This window comes from Dermacentor andersoni, chromosome 4 (genome assembly GCF_023375885.2).
Source record: "Dermacentor andersoni chromosome 4, qqDerAnde1_hic_scaffold, whole genome shotgun sequence".
In the NCBI taxonomy this organism is placed as follows: Eukaryota; Metazoa; Arthropoda; class Arachnida; order Ixodida; family Ixodidae; genus Dermacentor; species Dermacentor andersoni.
Window position 1 is genome coordinate 50,919,821 of NC_092817.1, and position 11,337 is coordinate 50,931,157.

At 47.9% G+C, this 11,337-nt stretch overlaps 1 protein-coding gene across 1 annotated transcript; it reads left to right on the forward strand.

The window, feature by feature from the left end:
- Window positions 1–6,621: 6,621 nt before the first annotated feature.
- On the forward strand, window positions 6,622–10,576 carry LOC126537150 (uncharacterized). Its single transcript, XM_050184317.3, has 2 exons — window positions 6,622–7,576; window positions 10,320–10,576. Exons 1-2 carry the CDS (start codon window positions 7,140–7,142, stop codon window positions 10,504–10,506), a joined length of 624 nt encoding a protein of 207 aa, XP_050040274.2. The 5' UTR covers window positions 6,622–7,139; the 3' UTR covers window positions 10,507–10,576.
- Window positions 10,577–11,337: the final 761 nt, after the last annotated feature.

Consider the following 11,337-nt stretch of genomic DNA (forward strand, 5'->3'; position numbering starts at 1 on the left):
CTTTCACCAAGTCGGAGATTGTGGCAGCCTTAAGAAATCTCACAAGAAACACGATGCCCGGCAGGGATAAAATTAACAAGACCCTCCGTAACCTGGACGACGGGGCGACGGAGAGTTTACTAAAGTATATCAATGAAAGCTGGGAGACCGGCAGTCTACCGTCTTCCTGGAAGCACGCGGACGTAACGATGATCCCGAAACCCGGCAAGCCCTTCAACCTACAGAACCTGCGTCCGATCTCTCTCACGTCATGCGCGGGAAAACTCTTCGAGCACATGGTCCACAATCGTCTCTCGCCCTACCTGGAAGAAGGTGGGCACCTGCCGAACACTATGTTCGGTTTCCGACCTAACCTCTCCACCCAGGACATTCTACTTCAGCTTAAAGAAGAAGTCATCGACGGCCTCAGCACATGCCACAAGAGTGCCATCCTGGCACTCAACGTGAAGGGAGCCTTCGACAACGTCTCACACGAAGCAGTGCTAAACAGCCTACAACATACCAACTGCGGACGGCGGACATACAACTACGTCCGGGACTTCCTGACGGGTAGAACGGCGACCATAGGCCTGGGGAATCTCAGGACCGAGAAGTTCCAAATACCGCAGAAAGGAACCCCCCAGGGGTCGGTGATCTCCCCGTTGCTGTTCAATAAGCGATGAGGGGATTGCCGAACCTCTTGGAGAATATCAGGGGTATCCGTCACGCAATGTATGCAGACGACCTGACCATGTGGACGTGCACGGGATCGGCGGGCGAACAACAAGACGCCCTGCAGGAAGCCATCGACAGGACCGAGCATTATCCACACCGCTGCGGTCCTTCATGCGCGCCGGAAAAGTCGGAGCTCCTGATCCTCAAAAAGAGGACAAGAGGGCGGCCTCCGCAGGAGACACCTGACCCAACGTTGGCACTAAATGGAGTCAACATACCCAAGGTGGACACACTCTGTATTCTGGGCCTCACTTTCCAGAAGGACGGTGCCGGTCTCGCCGCCATTAAAAAACTGCAAGCGACAGTTACCCAAGCCGCACACTTGGTGCGAAGAGTGACAAATAAAAAGCACAGCCTGAAAGAGCAGGACACAATCAGATTAATAATTCAAGCCCTGATAATCAGCAGAGTCACTTACGGCACCCCGTACCTGGGTCTCAAGAACAGCGAGAGAGACAAATTGAACACAATAATACGAAAGACCTACAAGTTGGCACTGGGGCTTCCACCGACGACGTCGACGGAGGAGCTACTCAGCCTGGGCATCCACAATACTTGGGAGGAACTAGCAGAGGCCCACAAGACGAGCCAGATAGAGCGACTCAAGCTCACCAGCCCGGGTGAGCTCGAGTCGCTAATCTTGAGACTCTAATAAGACTGGGCTACCCAGTCGAATATGAGTCCACAAAACAGCGGATTCCTCTACCCCTGAGGGAGAAGATCACGGTGGCCAGCATCCCGAGAAACATGCACCCTGAATACCACACAGAAAGGAGGCGAGCGAGAGTGCAAGCTCTACGTAAGGCCTACGAAGGACCAAAACAAGGAGAAGTCCGATACACCGACGCGGCAAAGTACAAGAACAGAGCGGCCCACGCTATCAGCGTGATCAACGGCCAAGGACAAGAGGTAGCAGCGGCCTCGGTAAGCCCTCCAGACATCGACTGCGCGGAAGAAACGGCGATAGCCCTGGTGGCCACTACTGGCCAGCGAGAGGAAGATCTAAACAATCATCACCGACTCACAAACAGCATGTAGAAATTACCAAAAGGGCCGCATTTCCAAACAAGCCCTGAGCATCCTCGAAAAACGAGACAATTTTCCAGAACTGTACATTGTCTGGGCCCCGGGACACGAGTCCCTGGCGGGTAATGTAGCGGCTAATGCCGCTGCCCGAGATCACATTCTCCGGGCTATCCCACCAGGTTCACGAGCACCGGTAGACCAACAAGATAGCGTCCCGAAAAGATACGCCGATATCCTGAGCCACTACAGACTGGGTAGGAGGATCTATCCACCCCCGCATCCCCAGCTGACAAGAGAAGAGGCGGTGATCTTCCGAAAACTACAGACCGGCACATTCCCGCACGGCACCCTGCTACACGCCATGTATCCTACGAGCTATACTCACAAATGCGCTTTCTGCTCTACGCCCAATACCCTCTACCACATGGTATGGGAATGTCAACAGAACCCATCGACACCGCCCATCACCGGACCAACCGTCGAGCAGTGGGAAGCCTAGCTGACAAGCTCGAGCCCTGAAGACCAGCATCGCCTGGTGAGCAGGGCCAAGCTATCAGCTCAGGCCCACGGCATCCTGAACTAGGGACGCCGCCCACCTCGGATGATTTTACCGTCGGCTCATTTCTACTAATAAAGTTTATACCTCCTCCTCATCGCTGGTGAAGCAGGTCCATGTATATACCAAAAAAATTGGGACATCGTAAATGACGAAATCGGATTACGATCCAGTACCACTACTTTCCCTGAAACTGTTTACGAAGGTACAGCTGAATCATTTTGTGCCTGTTTTGTCTCCATATGGCCTAAGGTAGCTGCACTGGTACATGCTGATTCTCCTTCGTTGAAGATGCCAGAGCGTGTTAGCAATACTTTCGCATTGCCTGACATAGAAACTGAAGAATTAATTACAGCAGTTAGCAACCTTTCAGTCGGTAAGGCGGCGGGACCAGATGCAATACCTGTTAGACAGATAAAAAACAACAGTGATATACTGAGAATTCATCTACTGTGTATCTTTAACTATTCGTTCGAAAATCGAGTGTATCCTGATAAACTGAAAGTGGCGAAGGTCATACCTATTTTTGAAAGCGGAGAGCGATCCGTCATACCAAGCTCCAAGCCGATATCGGTGCTAAATGCAATTAATACAGTTTTTGAAGAGGTACTTTGCAAGCGTTCACAGAATTTTCTAAATAAATATAACATTATCTGTCCTAATCAACACAGCTTCAGGCCCAAACGATCAACGTCATCCGCAGTTCTTATTCTTACACAACTCATAATTACTGCAATGCATAATAACAAACTAGTCATAGTAGTTTACTTAGATATATCCAAAGCTTTCGATATGGTTGATCACACAATATTGCAACAGAAAGTGGAAACTTACGGTCTGAGAGGGAAATTTTATGACCTAATTAAAAGTTATCTTACAAATAGGAAACATGCTATTGTAAACAATCTAACCTCACTACCGCAAAAGATTATTCTGGCTGTTCCGCAAGGTTCCGTGCTTGGTCCTCTGTTTTTTTCTTTGTATATTCAATATCTTCCGTCAGGCCTGAAACATTCTGAAGCTATTACAAATGCCGATGACGCTGCATTACTTTTCACATGGGGATAATTTAGATGAGCTACAATGTAAAATTAATAAAGAACTTAGCGAAGTATCACAATGGCTTATAAGTAATCGGCTAACTCTTAATACCCAGGAAATAAAGTACACTGTGTTTAACTCGCGAAGAAAGAACATAAATTATGACCACGCTGGCACTAACTATAACCAACATGAATCTGCTCAGGGTGTCGCAATACAAGTATCTTGGTGTTCTGTTCGAGTTTGGCATGCACTGGAAACAACACATTATTTGTGCCTGCTCCAAATTAGCCCATGGCTGTCATGTATTACTAAGGGCCAGGGACGATGGTCAAAACGTGAAGCAGGAGCCAAGAAAGCAGAGGGCGCTCACCTTGTTTCTTCACCTTCCGTCGGTAGAAATCCACGGAAAACACGGGGAATGCGGGAGATGGGCCAGGGAGTGCTTCGGACTTTCGATCTTACGCATTCTGTATTTGTCATTTGCGAGCAGCCAGTAACGCTATTGCCTGGAAACGTGGGGCCGCAGATACAAAGCGTACTTGGACCCTGTTTTTCGCCTTCGAAAACGTGCTATTCGTATAATAACTTACTGCAACAGTACTAACCCCAGTATGGCCACTCTTTCAGCAGCTGCGCATATTACCCGCATCAACTGCCTATAAATTGAATATAGCTGAAGTTCTAAATACAGTAATAACGTCTAATAACCCGCTGCCCCATATATTCAGATTACCAATGAAACAAACAAAAGCCGCTACTAGCAATCCATTAAACTTACCACAATGTCATAATACATACAGCCAGAGACTCGTAGAGTATACAAGAGCCCACGTGTGGAATGCACTCCCAAACGAAGTAAATAAAAAGGATAACTTTTTTGTTACCTTTAAAACATCTTTTCCTGATTTTTATGGAACTTCTGGAATGAATAAGCGTGCAACTGAATTTAGAAAAAAAAAGCTTTTTTATTTTTTTATATTTTTTAATCAAAATTTGGTCGAATATACCAGCTTGCTAATTTTTTTGCGCGTTACCTGAAGTGGTCGTGATTGTGCCCTGTCATGATGAAGTCTGCCAATATATATATAAAGGACTTAGTGCGGCGAGCGCGCGCCTGATCTCGAAACCTTTCACCGGATGACTAACAGAACGTACTCGTTATAATTTACGCTAAACTCTACCTACAAATGCCGTGAGTTATTACCGAACTAATCGCTCATTCGGTCCGTACGTTAAAAGGTGCAGTGCTTCCATATGTAACCAATGCAACATAAACAACTCGATCGAATAGAAAATATACTATAACCTGCCGTATCTATTGTAAGTGTATACGTTTGACTTGTCAAACTTTAGCTTTAATTTCAGCCTCCTTGTTCTGCGATATTGAAGCAACATTCTTGCACATCAGACATGTAATTCTCCGTTTGTGTCGCCCAACACTGGTTATTTAACTTTTACCAGCGCTTACTTGTACATGCAGTGCCATTCAGTTCAAGCACTCTTAATCAGGTGTCGACCGGAAGGTGTCGGTAGGTCGCTTTTATAGATAATTTAATATTAATAGTTATGCGCTGTTAGTATTGTTTTTCTTTAATTTCACATTGCTTAAGTGATAACGCGTGGCACCATGGCCGTTTCCTTAAAAAAAGTACCACCTTAATGTCTCGAAGCGCTCCTTGTAAAAAAATAAATAAGTAAAGCATAACACTGGTCACAGTGACGTTACAAAGCGACCAAAACGTAACTTAACCACAACACTAATCAAAACAAAACTTCAATTTCAGATCGAAGACCCAAGTAAGTTTTCATGAAAACGCTTCGAACGAAACGTTTTCTCACGCTTTCTAGAGTCGTGAAGTAGACTACTACGGCCACTTCCTGTTACAATTCGTCACTTCACCATTGCACACGACGACAACACCAATAGCGAGTAACGCGGATTTCGACGTTACTTTCAAAGGAAATGCGGCACATATATGCTTGCATTGTCTCAATAGCGCAGTATTGATACGCATAGTTTTGAATATATACATACCACATTAACGGTGTTCACAATCACTAAGTTGGTTTCTCTGACGGTGATGCGTCACTACAAAATAACGCAGCAGTGCGCCTGTGAAGCGAATAAAAAATTGCGAACATTCGTCGCCTCTTCCATCTAGCCGTCTGCATGTGGCTCATACAAACGGTGTGTGGCCCCTTGCGAACTTACGCAGAAGCCTCTACGCCAAAATACAGAAAATTTAGTTGTGCACAAACGCCACATAAAGGAGTCTTCAAGACGCCCATGCTACTCAATTGAAAAGGCTCTCGAATTCTAATTCTAACAATGCACATTGGTCTTGTCGAACACATTATCTTTTGTCCTCATGTCCGCAGTGACTATATTAAACATGGGGACACCACTCTGATGAGTCTCTTCCGTTCTTTATAAGGACGCGTCGCGCAAGATTAAAGCCAATAGATGAAATAAGAGGAGACAGAGAAAAAGCGCGCTTTCTGCATCTCCTTATTGGTTCTGTTGGTTTTAACCTCACGCCACACATTCATCTTACGCTATTCCCCAACTAGCTCTACACGGTAATGTGCTCTTCCGTTCTGTCCGATCATTAACCGAATTTATTCCCACCTTATTTATTCCCACCCTGTCCAGCCATGCTTGGAAACTGTTGGAGAAAAGGTAATAGAATGTTTTGTCCTAACAAACCGATCAATGTCCAGTGTTCATCCTCCGAACTTACCGTGACGCGTTCGGCCAGTTGCCTCGCGTTAACTGAGTGAGTACCCGTTTACTACGACGCCTTCTTCAATCTCACCGTGGGTCCGCTCTCTCCCTCAACTCCGCAGAGGAAGCGCGTACAGGAAAGCCGCGCAGGTGCTGCCTATCGCGGGCGCCGTGCTGTTCGTCTTGTCTGCAGACGGACTATTCTCCTTCTTCATGGGTCACGGTGAGCCGTAGCCCGCGCCAAGAAACTTCCTAATCGACAGCTGGCGGTCGGTCGATAGGCCGCAATGCTATCCTGGAGTGCCATTTTGGGACAGTTCGCCGTGTTAATTTGTCAACTGCAACTGGCTCAGGAGGCTGCTGTACGGCCTCCCTAAGTGGCTCAAAAAGTCAACGTTCAGGAAAGGAAGCGTCTGTGCTTGACCTCTCTGTGCTAACTGAAATGTTGTGCATGAAACGAACTCTTTTCGGTTGTTCTCCTGGTTTTATGTATAGGCCTTGGTGTCCCTGTTATCCTGAAATGCGTAGGAATGTATTATTTTTGTGGAAGGGCAGATTGTACAGTTGTATGGCGGCCGTCTCCACTGGCTGAACTGCTGTCGTGTGATCAACGAACGCAACGTGGTCTTCAAGCTGAATCAAGTAGCTTGTGGCAGGGCGTACCCTCTCCCGTGGCTACTTTGTAACTGTAGGAAAAATTAGCATTTCATTTCGTTTCAACACGGCGCAATACGACAGTATGTCTATAGTCGGCTGTAATATGGCGGAATGTGGCAGTATGTAGAATAGCGTACCGGTCGTTCTAGCTGATTGGCTGGCTAGTTGGTTGGTTGGTTGGTTTGGTAGGCTGCATGGCTTGGCTGGTTGGTTTGGCTTGTCGGCCAATCGGCAGCGTTCAGACAGCTGAGCGCTTTGTGTATGCTTCACATTTTGTGCGTCCGCGTTTCTTTTTCTTTTTTCAAGTGCGCTGCTTAAAATGTAAAACTAAATAACCGACTAGTTCATCAGCACCTGTGCAAGTTGTCTGCGTTCAAATTGGCAGGGAGCTCGGACGAGTTCGGCGCCGCTGCAAAGATGAGGGTCGACGACGTCTCGACCACGGACACCGTGCTGGCATTCCGCAGGGCGCTGGACGCCGAACGTCCGACGGACAGGACGGAACCGATGCCGCTGCTGACCGACAGGGCGAAGAGGTACGGCGTCACCACTATAAAAGTGGCGAGGAGGAAAAACGCCGTCAAGAACACGACCAAGATTGTCACCAAGAAGATGACAAAGAAAACGACTGAGACGCGTGCCAAGAAGAAGACGAAGAAGCTAGCGACGACGCCAGCCAAGGGAGTGAGAAAGAAGACCTCGAACACGATGGCAAAACGCATAAGCGTCGATAAGCGTGGTGGGCGCAGGACCATTGCGATCGGAGCTCGAAAGAAGGGATCGTTGAAGCCGGAGCAGCGGTCGGTGTCTATCAAAATCCCGCGGATCGTCGTCACAAAGCATCCGAAAACGAAGTAAGCGTTCTTGGCGTCTTTTCTTTTTCTTGCGATATAGCAGTTAAATGGACACTCCGGGCGAATTTCTGACCACGCCGTGGTGTTCCATGTAAAGTCCAAGTGCGATTAGACAGCGCCTCAAGCGCCGTATGCTGTGGGTGGGAGGGAAAGCGTGAGAAAGTGAGCCGATGAGGACAGTGGTTTGATGCTTGCCACGCGCCCAATGTAGGAGGTCACGTGATCTAGCGAGCGCTGGAGGAGGAGAGCGGGCGTCTCCTCCTCTAGCCCGGCCGTGGCTGCACATGGCTGTCCGCCTGGTTAAGCGTTTACGTGGTCCGCGCGCCGTGTCTTGGAAGTAATCTGCGGCAGGTGCAAAGTCTAAATACGAGCATAGTTGGTCGGCACTTTTAGACGCGCTGTTTTTCCGCATGCCTAGTTTTGTAGGTCGCGCAATCTCAAGTTTCCGACACTCGGTGAAGCGAGAGGTTGCACGAAGCATTCGCTTCGCGGCCCTCTCCATCACGTAAGCGTTGTGACAGCGAGTGCGCGCGGTCATGAAATCTGATCATGTTTCTCCTTTTGCATGTGACACCATGTTTGCTAATTTAGTTAGTAAGTGAATGATTATTGCAATATATATACGGCCGAGAAAACTACCAACACTACTTCTTGTAGTCGTCTGATAATTTGCAATCGCTTCCGATGCTACGCCTTTCGAGCGAAACTCCGACTTTTTTAGCAAACATTTGCGTTTGACTTTGCCTGGTTCGACTGCTCCAATAGGTATATCAGGCCTCGGTCAAGCGTAATATGCAAACGAACAACTAAAGGCAGTGATAGTTAAGTAATGCAAGCTCCTTTCGCAAAGGCGCGTTACGCCTGCTCTGTCTTCATTAGCGCTCCCAGAATATACGAGGGTCGTTTGATAAGTCTGGTAAAAATACAAGAGATGGCGCTACAATTCTGTTTTCTTGTAGGTGGCGCGCGAGAAGCGCCCTTCATATGACGGCAGAACTTGTTTACGCTGGTACCGACAGTTAGTAAGCTTCTGACAGCCATTGGCAACGCGCTTTGTGGCGAATTGCGCCAAAATGGATAAAGGTGAATTTTGAGCAGTGATCAAACGCTTTTATTTAAAACACTGGACGACTGCCCAAATTAAAGCCGAGTTGAGTGAAGTTGATGGAAACTCTGGAGCATCACTGAAAACCATTTACTACTGGATAAGTGAATTCAAACGTGGCCGAACATCGACGCAAGATGAAGCAGGTCCGGGGCGTCCAGTGGAGGTCACCACGCCAGAAATGGTATCGAAAATCCATGGAATTGTCATGGAAGACCGCCGAGTGAAGGTATGTGAGATGGCTGGAATTGTAGGCATCTCGGCAGAGAGAGTTCACAATATTCTTCGTCGGAAATTGCAGATGAAGAAGGTCTGTGCACGTTGGGTGCCGCGGCTGCTGACGATCAACCAAAGGCGCATGAGAGCAGACGTCTCGAAACTATCTGTGTTTATCGATGCTTGATCGCAATCCGCAGGACTTTTGGCGCCGATTTGAGACAGTTGACGAGACGCGGATACAGCATTACACTCTAGAGAGTCTAAAGAGCAGTCAAAGCAATGGACCATGGGTCTGATGAAGGTGCTCCAAAAAATGCAAAGACTGCTTGTTCAGCCGGAAAGGTGATGACAACTGTCTTTTGGGATTCACGAAGATTAATCTTTGTGGACTACTTACAAAATCGCAAAACAATAACATTATGCAACACTCCTAGATCAACTGTAAAAAGAATTGCGCACTAAACGACCTGGGTCAGCACGCAAAAAACTCCTCTTTCACGAAAACAATGATCCGCCCCACAGATCGCTTGTTGCAATGGCCAAATGGCATGAGCTAGGCTTCGAGGTTGTGCCTCATCCACCCTGTTCTCCGGATTTGATCCTATGCGATTTTTTCATCTTTCCAAACCTGAAGAATTGGCTGGGTGGAAAGAAATTTTCTTCGGATGAAAAGGTTATCTCAGTGACAAATCTTCACTTCAAGGGCCTCGAGCCATCCTTCTCTTTTCTTTCTGTGGGGATAAAAAAATTGGAGCACCACTGGAAGAAGTGTGTAGAGCTAGAAGGGAACTATGTTGAAAAATAAAATATCGTTTTCTGCAAACATGCCATCTTTAATTGCTTTTTTACCACACTTATCAAACGACCCTAGTAATCCTCTTACTGGTAAAAGTCATGAATAGAAGTTAGGAGTTTCAGTGGTTGAGCAACAGCGCGCTCAAACAGTCATAAACCACGGACAGGGCAAGTCAATATCAACAATTAAGCGGGCACGAAGACAGGTCGCATAGCGTCGCCTGGCTCGCAGCACAAACGCACGCGCAGCACTGCAGGCAAGCACTGAAAAGAGATTAGGATGGACATATCTGACCTTGGAAATAGTCTAGAGAATCTCCTCGCCGACGCATGAGAAAGTGCAAGCAACGCAAGAAGCGTGACTACCTTATGCATATATCTTACACGCGTAGAACAACGCCCCCACCTCGGAACCTACGATAGAATAGCGCCAGAACGAGGCTAAAGAGAAGGATAGAAGGAATAGGACGAGGTCATTTGCTTGCACATGTACACGTGTTCTCTTCGATGGAGATTATGCAGCCGAAATTTTGATCTGTCGCAGTAAGCAGAGCACAAGCTTCCACAAACCGCCGTCTCTCCGTGTTCACCCCATTTCCACCCAATTTTTCTTTCGCCTCGCAGGACTGTAAAACCCACTCGGAAGAAACTGCGGCGCAAGATGAATGCTCCTGACGCCGAGAAAACATCGACGACGGCCGGCGGTGTCGGAGCGCACGAAACGCGCGCGACAGCCGAAGACGATGCCGACTACGAGGCTCTGGTGACCGAGCACCAATCGGGAATCGGCACACCCCACCGAACGGTATAGCAGCCTCGCTGCTATCACGTGACGTGGGTAACGCAGAAGATAACATTCGACCTTAGTAAAGACGACATCAGCGCCCTCCTCGTTTCTTGCTTGTTCTTTCTTGCTCCTCGTGTTGGCATCTGTATACATACAAAACGCAGACTACCCGGCACCGGCATGCTACTTGTCATATGCAATATCCTCCACGCGTGGCAACAGCAACAGCATATAGAAAACGGTTTATAGAGAATTCCGCGTTTGCAGCTCAATCCCGGATTGTCGGCGCGAGCAGAGGACGCAATTTCGTGGAAAAGCTTTCGCGTCCGGTTTGCCACTTGTCTCTGCATGAGAACTCCGCGCGCTTGTAGGCGACTAAAAAGAAAGCAGATCCGATGTCGTTGCGCCGTTCGTGCTCTCTCGCTCTCTCTCTCGTACCTCCTCCCCTCCCATCCGCTTGCTGACATAAACTTTTGGTGTCCAGCCACATCTCTCTTCCTATTTGGTCACAACCACCATTGCCGCAACGAAAGGCTGCATTCGAAATATCTGACGAGTCGCCAGAAAAGAAAGTAGAAGAAAAGAAAAACCTACTTGCGACGTCTCGACTCCGCGAAGTATATCCCGACAGAAGACTGGGAAGCATCACGCAATGTAGTCGCCCTGCATATGGCTCCCGTAGCGATATACAGGAACACTAACGCAATCGCACGTGAAGTATACCTCTAGCGTTTGAAAAACGAGTGGGGAGTCGGCACGCATGCGCGCTGATGTTCACTCGAGTTGTGTAGGCCGAAGGTTGAAAAATACTTAACGGCGGAATTGCGAAACAATAGTACTCATCGAAGCCAGAAA